The 22513-nt window shown below is 32.3% G+C and overlaps 1 protein-coding gene and 1 long non-coding RNA gene across 3 annotated transcripts; one reads left to right on the forward strand and one right to left on the reverse strand.

Moving 5' to 3' along the window:
• Nucleotides 1–1001: 1001 nt before the first annotated feature.
• Nucleotides 1002–18044, reverse strand: LOC129918091 (ras GTPase-activating protein 1). 2 transcript variants are annotated; one of them, XM_055998442.1, is made up of 8 exons: nt 17309–18044; nt 9281–9394; nt 9137–9209; nt 3713–4122; nt 3438–3649; nt 1833–3377; nt 1629–1779; nt 1002–1558 (listed from the first exon to the last, which is right to left on the reverse strand). In XM_055998442.1, exons 1-8 carry the CDS (start codon nt 17532–17534, stop codon nt 1410–1412), a joined length of 2880 nt encoding a protein of 959 aa, XP_055854417.1. In that variant the 5' UTR covers nt 17535–18044; the 3' UTR covers nt 1002–1409. The 2 variants fall into 2 exon arrangements, with proteins under 2 accessions (XP_055854417.1, XP_055854418.1); XM_055998443.1 differs by lacking the exon at nt 17309–18044 and adding an exon at nt 9577–9762.
• On the forward strand, nt 12973–18099 carry LOC129918092 (uncharacterized). The gene is made up of 2 exons (XR_008772922.1): nt 12973–13765; nt 18023–18099. It is a non-coding gene; the product is annotated as an uncharacterized LOC129918092 (long non-coding RNA).
• The last annotated feature ends 4414 nt before the right edge of the window (nt 18100–22513 follow it).

The raw sequence follows: 22513 nt of genomic DNA on the forward strand, positions 1-22513 counted from the left end.
CTCTGCTTGGACCTAGGTGAGCTTTGTTTTTATTCCACAATTTTATAAAAAGGTCAACGTGTAATCTCGATTATTTATCATTTCCATATCGTCTTTGAACCATTCATAATAATATGTAATTGGAAAACCTGTTACTTTTACTTTTCTTGGTACTTTTACTTTTCATATGAAAATTTCCAAAAAACTTTTTCCTATTCTGTTCTGATCTAACTATTTCCTCATTTAATAAAACTCATGCCAAGGAACGTAATTTCTACTTGAACTACATTTATACTGTGTTAATGATTCTATTTTAAATCTTCCAAATATAACAGTATCAAAAACTTAACTTGACTAGAACTATTCAATTTTTGTCAAATTTGATGAAGTTAATTTTCAATCCAGGTAAAATGTATCAGGTCGACGGAGAAGGTTTAAGACCAAATTATACTCGTAGGACATTTTATTGGGTTTAGGGCGAACTAGTCTTTTAACGCCAGATCACTGAAAAATTTGGATGTCGAAACTTTGTTTTGTATTTCTACAAAGTTGCGCTTCACTTTTGTGTTGGTTAACATAAGATATTCATTAGTGCATTTTATTAAAGTACCAAAAATCAGATCTACCGAATTTGACCCACGGCCTACAGAAACAATAATCTTACTTGGCTAATATTGCTTTCCAAAGTCGCCATTTTAGACTGAAAAATAACGAAATTCGAAATTACAGGCAAAAACCAAAGAGTTTTTAAAAGTAGCATGCAATCAATTCGAACTCGAATCTCAAACTATTCAATACCAAAAAACACGAGTGTAAAAAATTGCACTCTACATACAAGACATTAAGTCGGTTTCTACGAACAGGATAGAGTCCCACTATGGTAAACATTTTTTGCTTCAGAAGTACCCAGTAGACTAAGAAGAAATCAAGCAATTAAAAAAAAATTTTTCATTTTCGATGTTCATTGTTCTCGCGCCAAATTTCAAATATTCAATTAATAAATAAGAAACAACTAAAAAATGTACTCATATAATAGCGATTAATTTACTTATTGTGCGTGTGAATTTTTCCAACACTGTACACTCATTTTAAAGATTTACATTCTTTGACTAGGTCGCGCTGTTGCATTCATTTTTTATAATTTTTATTATTTTGTTTGTATTACAGAGCGATAAGGAGGAGAGTATTGTTTCACTAAATGGATAACATATTATCATATTTTTTTTTCCTTTTTACGAAAACACACAAAGAATAAGTTTGGAACAAGGACAATAAATTGAAAAGAAATGCTGACAATTTATAACTGCCATTTCATGAATTATAAAAAAATGCAGCATGTTTTTTTTACTTACTAAATAGAAAATACTCTGATTTTCTGATTTCTGTTTTTTGTTTTTGTTTTGAAGACAACTTATTATAATTCTTTTAGCTTAACTTATCATTTCGCGATATTTGAGTTTGTGCTTCGTCAGCATATCAGTGACAGTGACCAGTTTTTTTATCGACATAATGCTTGAGAGTTCCTGCAGTTGTGGCAAATAGGAAACGCAAATGTGATGAAGCGTTGCCAATTCACGACCTAGAAAATATATTTCATAAGAATTTATAGTTTATACATTTATAAGGAGTCTTGGTTATTAAATATTTACCAGTGTCAGAGCAAAGGTTGTTGCTATTTTGCTCAATAAACATTCCTGGTGGTGGATTTGGATCGGTTACCGATGACAATTGGTCCAAAAAGACAATCATGCGTTCCTTATTTTTAAGGATGAAGGGATTCACAACCTCCATGTAGGGCTCCTGTAGAAATAAAACATAAGAAGAGGTCTTCTCTATTTCACAATTTTACTAACCTTTCCTCCGAACTCAATCAGATTGGCTAAATTTTGCAGACACTTAGCTACCATTATTAATGAGCGAGTGGCCGCTGTCGCTGGTGTCTCATTCACCAAACCAAATTGGCGCGGATTTAATAATGATGGACACAATAGCCGCAGGAATATGAACCCAGACACAACCCTGGTGCGCACCAAACGCTCCGTTGGCCACTTAGTAACCACTGCCTTTTGCAGACAATTACAAATATATCGGACTGTTCGTGGACATGCATCCGGCGATGTAAAAATCGACTGGGTAACGAGATCCAAAATCTGAAGCAGGAACTCTGCATTCGAGCATGCGTCATCGTTAACATCCATTTTTGTCGGATTCAGCTCGGCTGACTGCTTGCTCTCGAGTATTCGCTGTACCGTCTCCGACACAGCCGATTGTAAGAAGCCATGGCATTCGGTTCGCATGTAGAGATCCATTAAAGTAGTAGCCAGTGATGCACCCCGAAACAAGGTTGTTGTCTCGTTCTCTCTGGCCACCTCTGCTTGGCACAAAACCCGTATCAGTTCAGTTTCACGTTTTTCGTGACGGAAAACGCGCAGCAGTGAAGTTGCCAATGGCACACGATCGTTGTGGCAACGTTCAGCGAGTGCTTTTACTGCATACAACTCTGGTTCGAGTAACAATTGTTGCAGTGGACTATATTCCTCGCATGGCATTATCAAATCATCAAGATACCTCATTCGGAGACGAAGCGATCCCCATTCACCCATAGGAGTCATTCCTGTGAGTTGGTACCATTCCTCTGTTTCTTGGCCGTTTTTCAGGCTCGCCAAATCAATTGTTAGCTCAGCCACTTCTGAGTCTTTACCACGTTTGCCACGGCTGAGTAGTGTAATTGTTAGAGTAACTACATCTGGCGGTACATCATCGAGTACAAACTCCTCTTCCCAAACTGGATCGGGGGCAATCTTGACACGAGTCTTACCAACTTTCACTTGATTAAGCGAAATCGTACAATAAGGATGTGGCACAAGTTTAAATGGCAGACGATGTGCCTCGAGCACATGTAAATTCAGGCAACGCAACTCCCTCAAGCGCGGCACCTTTTTCTGGGCTCGACTTAGCTGCGAGCCACACTGCGCCTTCAACGCATTTATCCATTCGACGTAGCTTTCTTGACTAGGAGAACACAAGTACGTGACCGTGGCCAGACATGGCAGGGCTCTCTCAACAATCTGGAAGCAATACGGGCGCTCCCAGAGTGAGTCATGGCACTGATATAAATAAGCACAGGACAAATCAATCAATCCTTTTGGCTTGGTTTTCTTCGGATTATCATAAAAGCAAAGATGTGTCTCAGAGCCTTCAATGATAAGAGCGAAGTAGAGCTGTTTCCATTTGGCAGTCTTGTCGGATTTCTTATTCAAATGACCATGTTGCTTTATTCCCTTGATTTTCTTAAGACCGATTTGGTCTCGACACTCACGCAATGTAGCATAGATTTTTTCGGCTGCCTTTTCGACAACAAATTGCTGATTGAATTCGGGTTGACTTCCATTAACCACCTAAAAAATTAAAAAGCATACATTATTTAAGAGTTATTTTGAGTCTTATTTTCTTCTTACTGGATGATTCAATGTGTGTCCTTCAACAATTTGTTCCTTGCGATACCGATTAATTACCGCATCTAAACATTCAAAAGTTCGTCCTCCCATCAAATAACGTACACCTTTCTTTTCAATTCGAAATCTTTGAATCTGATTGTTGATGTGAAAGAACAAGGAATAGTCACCGGGTGAATTGTCACTCGGACGGACTAGGAAACTACCAGGGCCAGCTGGAAAATAAAAATGATTTCTTAGAATTCCTTTCTTGTTCCTTAAAAATTATATTGACCCACCTTTGACTAACATATCAACAGCCTCATTTTTAGTACAATTTGGATGAAACCATGGAAAAACCGTATTGGGATCAATGGAAGCATCTAAATCATCAACCAATTCTCTGAAAATCATTCCCTGCTCACCAGTACGATGAGCAGTTACCCACAACCATCCGTCACCCATGTCGTTGTGTAAAAAGAAAATATCGCCTTTTTGGAAACTCAATTCATCTGTGTCGGGCATTTTGGTATATGGAAGTATGGCAACAACACGTTTCTTGTCGTTAACTGGTTCTGGTGGAGCTACCGGTATAACAAGACGTTCGCGTTTAAGAAGATCACTACATGAAGTGTAATAGCCAACAAGATCACTTAGTGAAATGAATTGTCTGCCACCAATATAAAAGTCACCACAAACGGCTGTAATTCTGAAAATGATATGCAATGGAAATTAAATTTTAAAATTATAAGAAATGGCAATTACACTATATTAAACTGTTATATTTAACTGAAAAATTTATTTATGTACATACTTATAACCTATAGTGTTCTCTTAAATTTTTGTTATGAACAATAAAAATATCGTCGGCCTAAAATGCAAACCTGTAAATGCAACCTGCTAACTCTACATAAAAATGACATCAAAAATTAATTAACAATACAAAAGCCTTTCAAAATCGTATAAATTCTTTTAAATTTTATTATGATGGTTCTGAATTATAACTTTATATTGGATTTATTCAAAAGTTTACAAATATATTTTTATTTTTTTTTTATATTTTTGTCGGGAGTTAGCAGGTTTGCATTTTAAGCCGATGATATTCGGAACCGTTTCTCTCATTATTTAGTGACATTATTTAGTGGCGCATACCATAATGAATGTTTTGTGTATTGGTACAGTGACTTAACTTATGTCTTTTCTTATCTATCCATTGTATGCAATTTTTTTCGATTCAGCTGAAATTTGAAATTCTATGGTCGAGTAATCTGAGGTCGAACTACGGCATACGTTCGTTAGCGTTTTGACTATGGCTCTCTATATTTAATCAGAAGAAAATGATAGAGACATAAAGAGTCTATACGTTAACGAACGTATGCCGTAGTTCGACCCCTGGTTTTTGGAATCTGTAAATTATGTGTGTAAACCTCTATTATTAAAAATCACAAACATGCCGTGAGGCTTAGCGTATACAATGTGCTATGAAATCGTTTCAAAGAGGTTACTGAAGCATGATCAGTAAAAATGATAACATGATCAGCAAAAATGATAAGACCAAATTTGTTTTAACTCTTTTTTCGCAACTGAAAAAAAAATTAAAAATTTCAGTACAAATTGTTATTACTTATCTAGTGAAATACATAGTCAACTTAAACTAAACTAAAACTAACTTTTAAACTTTTTTCTTCAAACTGAACCTTCTCAGAAACGACTCGATAGTTTACAAATTAATTGACTCTTACTGCCATATTATTAACAAGTTTAAAAAATACATCTGGATGTAAAGAAATTGAAATGTCAAAAATAAATCCATGATATTCAATATCACACAGAGAAAAAAATAGTCATTTTTAACTATTTTTTAACTATTTTCATAGTTAAAATCTGGATAACTATTTTGGATTTGGATTTATTTTTGACATTTGACAATTTTACATCCACGGGCCCAATTCCGCAAGAGTGAGTTTTTCTGTGTGAGTTTTTCTCTGCCTTGTTTCTAAGGCAATTAACACGTTTTTTTGTGTACACAGAGGAATTCACTCTTGCGGAATAGGGTCCCAGATGTATTTTTTAAACTAGTGAATAATATGGCCGTTAATATGTATAACGTACATATGTAGCTTCTAAATAATAATAGCTAATAAGTTATCGTGCTGAGTTAATTTTGTAAACAAAGTGAACCCTTTTTGTGAATTTTATCAATTTTATAAAAACTGCTTAGTAAATAAGCACAAATAAAATTGTGTATATACTACCAAGTCCGTCTTACAAAAAAAAAAAAAAATTGGGCTCAAATAGTTATGTATTTTTGTACTGAATAAAGAAATGGTATTTTTTATGTTTTTTTGTGTTGACAACTGACAAAATGGCGGCCAAAAAACGCTATATTTAATAAAATTAAGGATTAAAAAAAAACACATCAAGTCAAATGAAAGTATTTTCTTACTAAGAAGGAATGGGTTGGGGTCAAAATTCTGCCGGGGTCAAAATTCTTTTGTCAAAATTGGGATCGGGTCAAAATTCTGGCTTCAAAATTCTGCTTTTTTAACGAAAATTCTGTTTTTCAAAATTCTGCTTTTTTTCTATTCTGCTTTTCAAAATTCTGCTTTTTAAAATTCTGCTTTTCAAAATTCTGCCAGCATTATACTTAAAGAAAAAAATTCTGCCAATTCTGTTTTTTTTTCTATAGCATATGTGCTGACTAAAGAAAAATACACCTCATTAATGTAATTCAACATTGGTACTTTCCTAATTTTTTTTGTTGAAGTGTCGGAAATATTTTTTAAAATGCATAGACGGACTTTCTTTCGAATAAAATCTATAACTTATTGGAACCGATGTTGTTTGATACAAAATATTCCTTTTCTTATTCAAATTTTTGATTATTCATCTTTATTTGATAAATTAAAAAAAAATTTGAATTATTTTCGGAAATGTTTATTAAAACAAAAATTAATATGCATTCAAAGAATGACAAATTATGTAGGTAAGTAATCAAATAAGCAGACAATTTATCAAGAAGATGATTTTACAGAATTTTGCAATAAATTAAAAAAGGGTTTGGAAAATGTTAAAAAGCGCGCGCTTTTTAACATTTTCCAAACCCTTTTTTAATTTTTTGCAGAATTTTGAAAAACAGAATTTTGAAAATCAGAATTTTGAAAAACAGAATTTTGAAAAACAGAATTTTGAAAAGCAGAATTTTGAAAGCAGAATTTTGTAAAGCAGAATTTTGAAAGCAGAATTTTGACAAAAGAATTTTGACCCCGGCAGAATTTTGACCCCAACCCGTCAAAATTCTGCTTTACAAAATTCTGCTTTCAAAATTCTGCTTTTCAAAATTCTGTTTTTCAAAATTCTGTTTTTCAAAATTCTGCTTTTCAAAATTCTGTTTTTCAAAATTCTTAAAATCATCTTCTTGAAAAATTTTCTGCTTATTTGATTACTTACCTTCATAATTTGTCATTCTTTGAAAAAATTAATTTTTGTTTTATAAATGAATAAATTTGAAAATGTTAAGAAAAGGTTTTTAATACATTTCCGAAAATAATTAAAATTTTTTTAATTTATCAAATAATGATGAATATTCAAAAATTTGAATGAGAAAAGGAATATTTTGTATCAAACAACATCGGTTCCAAAAAGTTAAACATAGATTTTATTTGAAAGAAAGTCAGTCTATGCATTTTAAAAAATATTTGCGACACTTAAACAAAAAAATTTAGGAAAGTACCAATGTTGAATTACATTAATGAGGTGTATTTTCTATAAAAAAAAACAGAATTGGCAGAATTTTTTTGTTCAAGTATAATGCTGGCAGAATTTTGAAAAGCAGAATTTTAAAAAGCAGAATTTTGAAAAGCAGAATAGAAAAAAAGCAGAATTTTGAAAAACAGAATTTTCGTTAAAAAAGCAGAATTTTGAAAAGCAGAATTTTGAAGCCAGAATTTTGACCCGATCCCGAAGGAATATGTACAAATTTTAATTTTTTTTTAACTGGGAAGGTCACGGCTAAAAGCTTTATTTTTTTGTAATCTTAACCATTTCAAAGAACAACAAAAAACAAAAGAATACTATATGTGATGCAACGTATTTGCTACTAATGCGGTGATCGGAATAACCAACCAAATACATTACATCCAGTACTGTTATTGGCTCTTCTGAATTACCCTAAAATTCCTTATGTTAGTATCTTATTAAAAATTCTATCAATGCCCAAAACTCTAGCTGAACATTATCTAATTGTTAACCAAGCCACTCATGTCATTTGAAATGCCTTTACAAATTACTTCTGCAATTCCTTTGTATGAATAAAAAGGATGGAAAAATTCATGAATAGTTCTTTTTGAATATACAGGGTGTCCCAAAAGTAATGGATCAAACGAAGTATGCTGATAGGCCAACTTTAGGGCTCTCAGAATTTGGTAACTTATTCATCCAAAATCTTTACGGTTTTCATTTTAATGCAGTTTTTGTTTTGAATGCAAAAAAACAGAGGTTTTTAGAGCAAAATAACAAACAAAAATCGAGGCTTTAAATAAAAAAGAAATAAACAAACAACAGCCGAGAAAATTTGTTTATTTTCCTTTGTTATTTTTCTCTGAAAGACCCACGGCAAGTTTTCAAAATAATAAACCAGGGTCACACCATAGAATTTTTTTTTCAGGGTGTTGCTCTGAAATAAAAGTAAGAAATTGAGTTTTTATAAATCATGGAACTGTTAATTCATTTGCAGCAAAATGGCAATTGAAATAAAAAATATTTTGATTAATTATTTATTTCTTTTTATTAGGCAATGTTTTAGTGAAAGAATTGTAAAAAACAAAAATCAATTATGAGCGGAGGAAGCAAAATACTGTTGCAAAGTCGGGATTTATCGAAATTTCACAAAAACTGCATTAAATCGAAAACCGTAAAGATTTGGGACAAACAAGTAGTTAACAAATTCTGAGAGCCCTAAAGTTGGCCTATTAGCACACTTCGTTTGATCCATTACTTTTGGGACACCCTGTATAGATAAAATTTCTGAAAAAAAAATATTTTGTAAAGTACAGATATTTTAAGTCGTACACAGAATTGTTTGAGTCTGCATTACATATTACGAATTTGAATTTGCCTAATGAAATCTGGGATTTCTCAGTATAAGCCCTATATTGATTTTCTATTATGCGTTATGCCTTATTTAAGCAATAACATTCGGTTCTTTTTGACAAAGAGCACAGTTTCAGAAATTAACAAGGAGGTGATTTGGGATTTATTTTTGAATAAAGGTACCGTTATTATTGAAAAAGATCCAAAATCAGATTTACATGTTGTATTTGATTTAATTGTTATAATGTCATTGAAAACATAAAATGAAAGCAAATTATTTCTTTAAATTACGGCTGTAACTAATCTTAACAATTTTTTTGCTCAAATTTCTTTGAAAAATTAATCTAGTCCATTTTTTCAGATTTTTTAAGTTGCAAATGAAAAATAAAATGTAAACAAAAAGTAATCAATTTTAACTATAAAAGCAAGTAAGTGCGACACAGCATTGCATTTAATTTTTTTTTTTTTGTTAAATTGCCGAAAACATTTTTCGGCTTTGCTTACTCAATTTATAACCAGAAAAGATGCGTGATTCACTCATCATAATAAAAATTCCAAACAAACAAATTTGGATTCTTGAATTTTTATCACTTTCGATTTCTAAACAAACTTTAAAATATACTGAAACTTACCTAAAATGATTGATACCCGTACGGCCCAAATAACTGAGTACATAGGAACCTGGTTTTCTGTCACTTTCTCGAACTGTTAATTAAGATAGAATTTTTTTTTTTTTTAATTAAATAAACTTCATTCAACTATTCAATACAACCCACCTAAATAGCTTCCCAACTTGCCTGTACCCCTCAATCGGGATTCAGCCGAGTATCTATCCAATCGGCCATGATACCATTCACTTTCCGGTGGTGCAATGATTGCCGGTCTTTCACCTGCAATGAATTCAATAAAAATCAATTTATTAAATTGTTCAATCAAATTTTCAAATAAAAGAAAAACAAAATTTATTGCAAAAGAACACAAATTAACAGGAAACAACAGATTAATTTTAAAAAGTTATTGCATCATAGGTTTTTGTTTGATTCATCGATCAACCAAGTGCAATAATTCTTACCATTATTTCTGCCACTATTGGAATCACACGTTCCAGTGCTACCAGTGCTTCTTAAAGACATTTGATTTCTAGTTTCTTAAACTCAAAAACAGCAAATAATTCCCTGATCCCAATTTTTCTTTAAATATTATATTTGTACAAGATAAACAACTCCTCATCGAATTTCCACACAAAACCTCTTCTGACTACTGGCCCGCTTCTATAATATTGCTGAATTGATTATTATTGGCATTCGGTTTCGATGGAAATCAGACGGTAATCGATTCATTCGGGGACAAGGCACACAGGGCAACAAGGCAACAAGAGAATACAAGCGTAGAAGCACTCAAATTCCACACAAGGTTGTTGCTGGTGCCTCTGCTAGCTTTGTCGTCGTCGACTCGACTCGACTGCCTTTAAGTTGACGATGTTGTTATTGTTGTTTCTTCCTTTTCTATGACAGACAACGATAGTAGGTAGTAATGACATCGGCCACTAGCCTCTCCAAACAGTATCTACATAAATTTTATTTTGTTTCGTTTTCTGTTTCTTATTGCTTTCATTCATTTATTTTGTATTTTTTATTTTGATTTCAATGGAAGTCTTTTCCAATTTTTGATTTTTTTTCGTTTTGTTTAATGATGTGTGTAATAATAATTAACAAAGAAACTTTAAATATACACAATATACATAGACGTTAGTCAATAATATGAGACAATAACAAGAGGAATGAGAAATGAGGCACGACAACGCAGCGCAAAAATACACAGAGAGAAAGAGGTCAAACTAAGTAAACGCTCGTTCCTGAGATTTCGATGGAGAGATTCACACATAGAGATGACTCATGATATGGAAATTAAGAACTTTGTGTGTTGAAAACCAAACACTGGGAATATGTGAGGTAATTTGATTAAAACAAATAATACCCTATGGGTTGACAATGGGGTGATTAAGAGAAGAAGAGAGTATGATCTGTCCGTCGCTATGTAATGAATGTATGTTTTTTTGTTTCAAACATTTTCTAAAGGAGTGTCATTTCAATCTACAAATTGATTCAACATACATGTTGATACAAAATCTATATAGCATCAACGTCATTGGATGCGTCATAAGTATCTTAACATATCCGGGTAGCTTTGTGTTGTTGTAATTCCATGATAAATCACAGATGATCGTGAGCAAATCGCTGGCTGAGGCATGCTGACTGTTATAAAAATCCGAAGAAATCCTAAAAGCTCCTGCATACTCACGAATCAGTTGGAAAATTTCTAATGGATATTATGGGTTGGGCCCTTTAAGCCATTTTAAGCATTGCGGAAAATTATACTCAATTGGAACGCATATGGAATAGACATTAATAACACTGTGTTGCAAAATTTCAAGTTGTCAAAAAAAAAAAAACGTTTTTCAAAAACTTTTTACTAAGTCATTTTTCGGTCAATTTGAGATGTTTTTACAGTTTTTAATAGAGGACTATAACTCTAATTTATTTTATTAATGAAATAAAATAATAAAGCGAGTAATGCTATATTATGATATTATGTACTTTAATATGTAGGTACTTAAAAACAATTTTATCGTAAGAGGTCTCAAAAGTTGCGTATTGAAGAGAAGACTCTAAGGGTATATTTACTTTTTAATTTCGAGATAGCTTTTGCGCCTCTACTAGCGATTATATAAACACCCTATTTTTATCCTAAGAACAATTTTAAGGACCGAAAAGTTATGTTTAAATCATATTAAAAGCTACTCGTTGGTACGAAACTTTTGATACCTCTTTCGATGAAATAGGAGCAAAAACAAAAATCATCATAAAATGACGGGACACTCTAGTATACATTAGCCTCGAAACTAAAGCCCCAACACAAAATGCTAAGAACAGAATTCTCAAATCTAAAATCTCCAAGATCAAAATCACCAAATCCAGAATTTCCAAAATCTAAATCCTTAAGCAAAGATTCACTATATTTCGAGTAGGTGGGTCAAAAAAAAAAACCGAAATTCTTTTTCTTGATTTTGTACTCCAAAAAATCTATTGCTAGACACCTCTAGAATGTACACACCAAATATGAGCTCTTTATATTAATGGGAAGGTCCTCCGCTTCGCAATTTCCATTTTTACATCAAGCTTCTACAAAAAAAAATCATTTTTTTATAAATCGAATTTTTAGGAAATTTCTTTACATATTCTTGTAGGAAATTGAACGCTCTACAAAAAAGGCCTTATACACTTTTTTTTGTTTATCTGACCGTTTAATAGATATTTGAGGTCCAAAAATCGAGAAAATCTTTAAAAATTCGTTTTTTGTACTTAATTTTGTAACAAATTGAAAAATTATACATAATTTAATTACAAAACGCGCAGTAGGAAATAGATTGTTCCACAAAAACGGTCTCAATAACTTTTTTCATTAATCTAACCAATCTAAAGATATTCGAGGTCAAAGTTAAGAAAAATTATAAAAACATTTTTTACTTTTCAAAATTTTTCAATTTACTGAAAATTGATTATAATCAAGTTAGCAAGATGTATTCTTATAGGGCTTAAACGTTCTACAAAGAAGTAATCGTCTAGTTTCATTTTGCAAAAATAAATCAAAAAATAATCCGATGGAAAATTTTTAAATTTGACAAATAAAATTTTGATTCATTTGTGAAATTGAAGAAATTGACATCGTTTTATTTTGTTTGTCAAATTCAAAATTTTTTTCATCGCGTTTTATTGGTAACTCAGTACTTAGCTCAGTATAATTTTACACGGGAAACAACAACAAAAGATTGCTAAGGATAAACAAAAGTTTTTTATTTGTTGGTTTATAGAAAAAAAATTTTCTAAACTTATATATTTTTGATCCTTCAACAATAACGATCATTAATAAATAAATAAAATTAATCAATTGTTGTTGTTTACAGCATAAAATGTTTATTCAGTAAAATACTGAGTACCAATAAAACTCAGCTTCAAATCAACCTTGGGAACCAGATATTAATCCCGAAGAATCATTAAAAAAAAAATCCAGCCTTACATCCTGAATAAAAGAACACATTTTAAAAAGAAGAAAAATGTCAGAAAATGAAGCAAATTTTATTTCCACTAAAAAATTGTTGCAGATCTGCAATCGTCTATCAACCAATTGCCACACACATAACATTACATATTTTCAAGCCTTCCATAATAATATATAAATTTTCATTATTAAATTGAAAAATAAAGTAAGCTATGAAATTTAAATATTCAATGTGTCAAAGAAAATTTTTCTTTTCAAATAAAAAAATTTAAATCGAGGTATGCTGTGGATATTTCAAACGGAATGAACGAAAAAAAAACGATTTTAATCGAGGTAAGCTATGATTTTCAGAAAAAATAATATAAGCTATGAAAAATAGAAATCAAATCAGTTTATATTTTGAAGCGAAATCAGCAGCAGCAAATTGTGTGAGCTGAGGAAAAAATCAAAATACTTCAAAATGCAAGATATTAAAAATGTAAGTAAAATTTAATTGTGTTAATTAACGAATATTATATTGGAATATCATTTTAGATTTATGAAAATGTGCTGAAAATGGCAAGAAAATGCAGCAACAGAATTCGTGTCAAACGAATCAAAAATTGTAAAGGTAATAATGTATAGGTATTATTACAAAAATCTCTTTGACAGAATTCGTGGCATTCGCCACCTAACTACTTTCGAGCCCGACAGGGCTTTTGACAATTCGACATGTGACTCCAACAGACCAACGTGTTTCGTCTTTGCTCGGGTTAATCGAAGAGTCCGATTTAACCCGAGTTGAGATGGCTAAGCATCGATTCTTTTGTGGAAGCACTTGAGAATGGTGGCATCAACACCGTTTTCAGGATGTCTCTGCGGAGGATGAGATGTTTTTTATGATTTTTATTTATTTTATTTTCAGGATTTGGCGTTAGGCACAACAGTTGGGTTTATCAGTTGGGTAATGTTGTATCCTTACAAGAAGCAAGGGGTAGACATTAACTAGCTGATAAGCCGGATTGTTGTGCCTGGGTACGATTGTTGGGCTCGTCGTCAGAGGGTGTTGTATCCTTCCAAGAAGCGAAGGGTAGACACAATCTGGCTGATGAGCCCAACTTTTGTGCCCAAGGACAAGCGAAGGGTTGACACAATCTGGCTGATGACCCCAACTTTTGTGCCCAAGGACGAGTCGGTGACGGATGAGCCCAAATGTTTTCTTGGTTTGTTGAATTTTAATTGAAAATCTTGAGAATTCTTGCATTTATTCTTGATATTTTTTGAAGTAGGTATTATTCGGGTTCTTTTATGATGGTTCCAAAGGTTCATTACCGAAAGAATCATATATCCAGCATGAATATGATGTATGTGCATCAGTTATTCTTTGCTGACGATGGAGCCATCATAAGTGAAGACCCGATATCCCTGCAACGAGCACTTGATGTATGGGTGGATGTTCTAGAAGATAGTGGGTACCGCATAAGCGCGAAAAAGACAGAATACCTATGCTGCCCATTTTCTGATCCACACAGGCCTATTCCTGACATTTATTTGAATGGTGTAGTGCTTCCCAAGTGTGAAAAGTTTAAATATCTGGGGTCTATAATAAATAACGAAGGTACTTGTGATGACGATATCAATCATCGCGTAAGCGTAGGGTGCATGAAGTGGCGGGAAAATTCTGCTATCTTCTGTGATCGAAAAATGCCTCCTAAGCTGAAAGGAAGGCTCTACACCGCAGTTGTGCGTCCAGCACTCACATACGGTTCACAATGTTGGACAATGTACAAAAAGTATGAGAGTAAGTTAACGGCAGCTGAGATGAAGATGCTTCGCATGACAGCAGGAGTAACAAAGCTTGATAGAATTAGAAGTACAAAGATCCGAGGAAGCCTTCATGTTAAAAATACCATCTCCCAAAAAATTGAACACGACCGACTCAGTTGGTATTGCCATGTTCAAAGGAGAGATCCTGAGAACCCCGTCAAAAAAGCAATATCATATAACGTTCCAACACGAAATAAAAAGAAAGGTAGGCCTAAAAACTCCTGGTACAAGCAAATGCAAAAACACCAGCATTCAGTTGGCCTCAGAAACGGAACAATACAAAACCGGGAGGCTTGCCGCCGATTTCTGAGGTCAACCCGGCGCACAGTGCGGCGACTAGTGGAAAAAAATCAAAAAAAAAAAATTGCCAAAAATGTGGAGCAAGTATGCCAAATTCAAGGTAATTAGTCTGAGTGAATGAATCAACAGTTAATTTATGATAAAGTTCAATCTTCTGTCGTTAGAGATGCTCAGAAGATCAATAAAAAAAAAAAAAAAATAATGAGAGTAAGATTTTTAGTTAACGGTCAAAAGAGCATTTGTTGAAGAAAAAAAGAAGATATGATATTTTTTTTGCTAGATTCATATTCAGGAGAGAAAATATAATTATTCTAACTGCATTATTTTTTTTTGCATGTAAATTTATATTTTTTTTGAGAGTCCAAATCAAAGCTTCTTTGTGCGTGTTAAGTACTAACTTCGATAAGCTATATATTTTTGGAGGGGTCCGATGGGAAAAAAGTGTTTTTATTTAAAGAAAGTAAACAATTATACCTTTTAAAAAAAGTAAGTTTTTTTTGCAGAAGCCTGCTATTTCGCTTGCAACAAGTGTTTGTTTACGAGTATTTTTTACATAATGTGTTCCGCTAGGGAGCTTTTTGATGCTTGTTTTTCCAACCCAACAGCCCGATTGCGTGGTGTTTTGCAGTTAATGAAGTCAATCTGCAATCAAATTTAGAGCCTGAAAATCAAGAAATCTTAGCAAAACACTTGTTTTTTTATTTTTTCCCGAATTCCCATACATACAAGTTCCTGGATTGAATAATGTATACAAAAGTAGGCGTGGCAGGGGGCGAATAGGGTCGACACTATTTTGTATTTTTGAACTCGCCTAGATAATCAAATTTCTTCAATTTTATTCAAATTGTGCAAGCCGTTTTCTAGATATAAATATGCACACTCAGGAGTGGGCGTGGCAGGGGGCGTGGAAATTTCGCTAAAGTTTGTAAAACGTGTTGTAATAACATTTAAAAACAATTTTTTTTCCAAACTCAACTTATTTTCAAAAATTTGATTTTTTTCCAACATCTCCATACAATCGACGCACTGTGCGGCGAACCCCACAGGCGGATCACTAGTGTGAAGCAGTAACGTGGGAAGGTTATGATCCCCTCGACATCGAGATCATAACAGCGCCGAGAAAAAGGAAGAAGAAGAATATGATGTATTTTACAATTTATATTTCATTGAATTTTATTTCGATTAAATTCTAAAATTTTCCATAGAAGTCGATTTCAATGCTGACTTGATTTGAAATATTTTTTTTTGATAGGAAAAAATTTTCCATTGAAATCAATTTCAATGCTAACTTGATTTCAAATATTATTATTTGAGTACGAAAAATTTTCCATTGACTTATTTTATTTTATTTTATTTTATTTTATTTGTCAAATTGAAATTCTAAAAATTCATAGCTGACTTCGATTTTCATTTTTTTTTTCTGTTTTGACTTAAAAAATAATTATATTTTCAAACCAAGGAGCCTCCTGCCATTTTAAATAGTTGATGACTTGATTAGAGCAAATTACTCTTACTTTCAAGTTCCACCAAATGAAGTCGACTTAAACAAACAAAAAAAAAAAACGAAAAACAAAAAAATTGAAATAAAATAACCTCTTGCATATCGAATAGAGTGTCCCGTCTTTTTACTTTTCTATTTGAATATAACTTTTGCGCCCCTACCGTTGGTTTTATCTGTTAAAAGAAATAACCCTGATTTGATCGCTTGACACAGTACAAAAAGTTATTTTTGATCGGTAATCTAAGATTCTTTCCTCAATACCCCACCCATAACAGGTGAAAAATTGAACAAAACTGGCATATTCACAATCAGCTAGTGCATTACCGATTGCTTATTTTTCAAAATTAAAGGCTCACTAAGGAGCATTTCATGTCAAAAACCGTACAAAATTATGTTTACAAGTGTAAACACAAAAAAGTATATTATTTAATAAATACAAAATTTGAAATTGGGCTTAGTTTGATTGATCAGAATAAATAAATGTGTTGATTTTTCCCGAACGGCTTTTCCGATTTCAAAGATTTTTTGTACATAAAATGAATACAGATGCCTTTATACATATTTATGTAATTTAGTTTGATTATTTTCCAAAAACATTTTTTTTTTGTTTTCGTTTAAAAAAAGTTTTAATTTAAATTAGCAAAATTAAAGAAAATAAATGAAAACTTTAAAGCATGTTTTTTTTATAATTGGTGCAAAGGTGTTGAAAATGTTTTTATCTTCCCAATAAGTAGGTAGCATGTTAAACCCAGCACATCCATTACGGCACTTCTAATGGCCCTTTTATAGTCTATCCACTAGTCCTCTGGATTTGGACCTGGAGGTTGTTCCTCTGAAAGATTACGAGAGGCGCGGTCAGCAAAAATTTTTGCGGTATCCTGAGCTTGAAGTCTTTTGAAGTCAAACTTTCTAATCATAGGTACCAGGATTAGGGTCCTACGACTAAAATAATTGGGTCAAATACATCAAAGAAATAGGTATTCAGTCATAGAAAAGTCTACAAATATTACCACTACCCTATTCAAATAATATCGCAACTTGGAAGCGCATGCAAATAAAAGAATATCTAAAATAATAAACTTTTTAAATAAATAATAATACAGAAATGTATGCAGGTAGAATGTAGATTCACACTTACCATTTGACATATTTGGTCCATCAAACTCATCTTGATCCAATTCGTGAGCTAAATCGGCCAAATCGAGTCCACCGGCTGCCACTGCACCCACACCACCACCCAAAGCACCCAAGCCACCCAATCCGCCTAATCCGCCCATTCCACCGTCTTCGGATCCCGTCGACGGAGATCCCAGCTTATCTTTTTGTATTACATCGATATTGCCCAGACGCAAGAGATCTGCCATTATGACTATAGTTAGTTAGAGCCGACCACCTCTCTCCCCGAACCCACCAACAAATCAAAAAGGCGAAGCAACAACTTTTCGACCTTTTTTTCTAAACTAAAAAAAACTACTTCTTCAAAAAGGATAAATCCGAGGACAGTAAAGAAAAAGGACAATATTAAAATAGCGCGAGGAGGAAACACAGGAGACGATTTCTATGAGCACCGGAAACACTGAAATGGTGGCAGTGGCAGCACCCAAAAAGAATAGAAGACAACGACGACGACAACGAGACGGCTAAAAAGAAAATTTTCTTCGTTTTTTTTTTTTTTGCAAACGATGATGGCGATGACTCAAAGAAGCTTTAAAATTCAGATATATTTTCTTTTAAGAACTCTGCACCCGTTGATAACCTTTTATAGAAAAAAAGACACAGGAAGTGACACTTTTTTTAAAAGAGAATTTCTATCTTTTTTTCATAGGTTTTTTCTTTTTTTTTATCTTTTTAGATTCTCCTTTCAATATGATTTTCTTCAACACACATCGAACGGTGCATTAAACGCATGAAAACAAAAAAAAAAAGAAACACAAGGCGACAAAATTAATTGTTATTTATTTACTCTTTTTTTTCGTATTTTTCTTGTATTGAATTTATTGATAAAGTTTATCGTTTTATCGATTTGTCATCATTAATTTGATAAGATTCCATTTTTATTGGGAATTTATAAAAGTTTTCTTGGTACAAAAAAGGAAAGAAAAAAAATTTTTCCCAACTCCAAATTGGCCGACGACAACGACGAATCGAAGTGAAATTTTTTTTTTTTGTGTTGAAGTGAAGAAAAAAAAAACAAAATTCAATTCATATTCTGCTCACATATTGGAGGGAGAAGAGTAAGAAGATTCAGTAAGTAAGAAGAAAACAAAGTATTTTTCGTACTTCACCCTATTTTTGTGTGGTTGTTTCGCTTGCACTTATTTGGAGAGATTTAGTACCGCTTTTATGTGATACTGTTGTTTCGTTTTAAAGTTGTCTCATTTTATGTATATATATATGGTGAACCTTTTTACTCATTTTATGTTAACAGAAAAATTTTGTTTTGAAGTGTACTCTGTAGACTACAGAATATTAACATTTTTCTTTATATTTTATGAAAATCGCAACTGCATTATCATCAATGGAAATTGATGAAGTGTAGGTTTGTTTACACGAGACAGAAAAAAGATAGATTGATGTTAACGGCCATATTATTCACTATAGTTTAAAAAATACATCTGTATGTAAAATTGTCAAATGTCAAAAATACATCCAAATCCTAAATAGTTATTCCGATTTTAACTATGAAAATAGTTCTCTCTGTGCACAGTACACATAAAAAGGTAATATATTCCGAACTGACATTGGTCGCCAGATTGTCAAAGCATGACACTTTGGCGACCAATGTCAGCTACCGAATTCTTAATTGTTTAAAATACCGACGAAAAACGCACAAAAACCGATAAACCACGCACACCACTAATTTTTAAACAATTATTTACCATTTTCCGCGATGAAACACGAAGAAAATTTGTTATTTTTCAATTTATAATATTTTTAAATGACATTTTATAAATTAAAACAAAAACAAATTTCCTGTTTACTGCGATTGAAATATAAAAATTAAAGGCCGACCTGACAGATTGGTGCTCATTTTTGACAAACAAATTTTGACAACGTTCGGAATATATTACCTTATTATGTGTACTGTGCTCTCTGTGATAGTGAATATCATAGATTTGGATTTATTTTTGACATTTCAATTTCTTTACATCCCGATGTATTTTTTAAACTAGTGAATAATATGGCCGGAAGGAAGGTACACTTTGGCCATATGTTCTTGAGAAATTGTGCAAAAATAGGTCCACACTGGAAAGATATTCAGTAGCGGTACGGGAAATAGGTAGTAGAAAAAAATTACACATCTGAGGCCCATTTGCTGAAACGAGTCTTAAATATTTCTGTGAAACATAAACCTTTAAGTTCTACATAATGGTTATTTGCACGAACTTCAAATTGTGTCATAAATTCCTTTAAGTTTAACATAACTTAGGTGGAAGAAATTGTAGAACTTAAGCAGTTTATGTTTTACCTAAGCAAATTTATTTTACAAAATACGAGGGAATATAGCTTAAAAAATGCAACGGGTAGTAAAAAAGATTACTTAAAATTGAACTTAACTTACGTGCAAACATATTTTTCATATTAATCATCCGTGGAGGGTAAAATTTTCTACACAAGCAATTTTGCAGCACACAAATTTGACAGTTTATCCAACTTATTCAAAATTTTAGGTTTATGTGACGTTTTTAATTTTATTCTTGTGTCAAATAAAAATTTTTAAACTTTCGAAATATTAGTAATTTTTCCAAAAAAGATAAAAGAACACACAAACAATTCAGGCCCATTTGCTGAAACGGAACATAAATCTTTATGTGAAACATAAACCCTAAAGTTCTACATAATCGTTTGCACGAACTTTAACTCGTGTCATAAATTCTTCTAAGTTTAACATAACTTAGGGGCAAGAAATAGTAGAACATAAGGGTTTTATGATCTACATAAGAAATTTTTATTGAGCAAAAAGCCATAACATCCCTTAAAAATGATATTGTCTATAAAATTAACATCAGTAATTGACTAAAGAATGGTCAACTCACTTTTATACGTTAACCATGATACAATTGTTCGCATAAATGTTTACAGAAGTATTTGTCAATTTTTTTTTAATATATTTGTCAATTTTCTGTCACTTAATTGTGACACACAAACACATTTGTAAAAAATTTCCATCATATGAATAATTTTTTTTATCAAATCAAACACACATTTTTTATCAGTTTCACTATATTTAATTAATTTTTGCAATAAAAAAGCACAAAATAACAAAATTATTAAAAAATTTCAGCTTAATTGCTCAAAAAAAAATAAAATTAACTGACGTTTGTATCGATTTGACATTCGAATTTGAAGTTCTCAGCGATTTCTCGCATGAAAGTAAAACATTGCTAGGTTAAACATACATTTTTTTTAACAACTTAGAATAAACTAAGTAAAACACAAGGGCTATGTTCGACCTAGCTATGAATCAAATTTATGATTCGTATGAGCAAATGGGCCTCAATATTTAACCACATTTATTATTATTTAATCAAAAAAATTCAGAAAACATGAAAAATAATTGAATTTAAAATTTATTTGACATTTGAATTAAAATTCCCAGGGATTTCTAGCATGAAACTAAATCATTGCTAGGTAGAACATAAATATTTTTTAGAAACTTGGAATAAACTAAGTAAAAAATAAGAGCTGTTCGACCTAGCTATGAATCAAATTTATGATCCGTATGAGCAAATGGGCCTGAATGTTGATCTTCCTGTTTGACATTTTGTTCCTACAAAATACGAGTATTTGAATATTTTTGTAGCATACTTTGGATTTTTAGGGCATAGTTTTGGCTTTTAGGGTATATTTTGGATTTTTTATGGCATGTCATTTTAAGCTCATTTTGACGCACATATTTTGTGTTTTTTAGGGCAAACAAATCCGGACAATGATTATGACCAACGATCCACACAGATCATGATTGCAAAATAAAACGATCAAAATAGAAACAGATTTTTATTTTCATCTATTGTTCGCTCATTGTTCATTCACCAACTACAACCGGCCACTTTTTGCAAAAAGTGAATATTTTCAAACGCATTTTGTGATAGTTCTTCTCACAGAAAAATAAAATAATGATGCAGAAAGCTTAGTTTTTGGTTAAAAAAAAAAATTGTAATTTCTTTCCAAGAACTAATGGCGCTAATAAGAAATACAAGTTTCTACTTTTTTAAAATCAGTTTTTGCTAGAAGTAAAAAAGTGAAAATTTCCAAACGCATTTTGTGATAGTTTTAGACAGAAAATAAAACAAAGATGCAGAAAACTTAGTTTTTGGTTTCAAAAACAATTTTTTTCCCATACAAATCATCGAAAAATTTTAGCTGAGCTAAAATCTATCTCATACAAATTATCGAAAACTTGTATGGGATTTTTATATCGGCTAAAATTTAGCGCGAACAGCGTACCAGGCTTTAAGGCTTAACTACATACACCACTTTTTGAAAAAGTACAAAAGTGAAAAGATTTTTTTTCTGAATAGAGCATTTGTTATGTGATAACGAGTATACAAATTGTTTTTTAGACCAAAAAATAAGCTTTCTGCGTCATTTGTTTTAATTTTTCAATCCGAAAAACCATACAAAAATGCATTTGACAATGCATTAAGGCTTAAAGCCTTAACTACATTGCAAAATGGCTCAAAAAGTGAAAAAGTACAAAAGTGAAAATTTTCAAACGCTTTTTGTATAGTGTTTCGGCCTGAAAAATTAAAACAAATGATGCAGAAAGCTTATTTTTGGGTCCAATAAACAGTTTGTATACTCTTTTTCACAAAACAATTGCACTAGCAAGAAAAAAAATATTTTCACTTTTGTACTTTTTCAAAAAGTGGTGTGTAGTTAAAGGCTTGGCCACACCGGAGGGTACGCGGTAGAGGTACAGGTAACGGTACGGGTATTTGTATGGAAAAAATTCCAAACTGACACATCAACGTTCGGGTGTGGAATTTTTTTAATACAAATATCGTTGCCGCTACCCGTACCGCTACCGTGTACCCTCCGGTGTGGCCAAGCCTTAAAGGCTTGGCCACACCTGAGGGTACGCGGTAGCGGTACAGGTAACGGTACGGGTATTTGTATGGAAAAAATTCCAAACTGACAAGCCTTTAAGGCTTGGCCACACCGGAGGGTATGCGGTAGCGGTACGGGTAGAGGTAACGGTACTTGTATGAAAAAAATTCCAAACTGACATATCAACGTTCAGATGTTGAATTTTTTTCATACAAATATCGTTACCGCTACCCGTACCGCTACCGCATACCCTCCGGTGTGGCCAAGCCTTTAAGCCTTTAATCCACAGTAC

The sequence above is a fragment of the Episyrphus balteatus genome, chromosome 4 (genome assembly GCF_945859705.1).
Source record: "Episyrphus balteatus chromosome 4, idEpiBalt1.1, whole genome shotgun sequence".
Lineage (NCBI taxonomy): Eukaryota > Metazoa > Arthropoda > Insecta > Diptera > Syrphidae > Episyrphus > Episyrphus balteatus.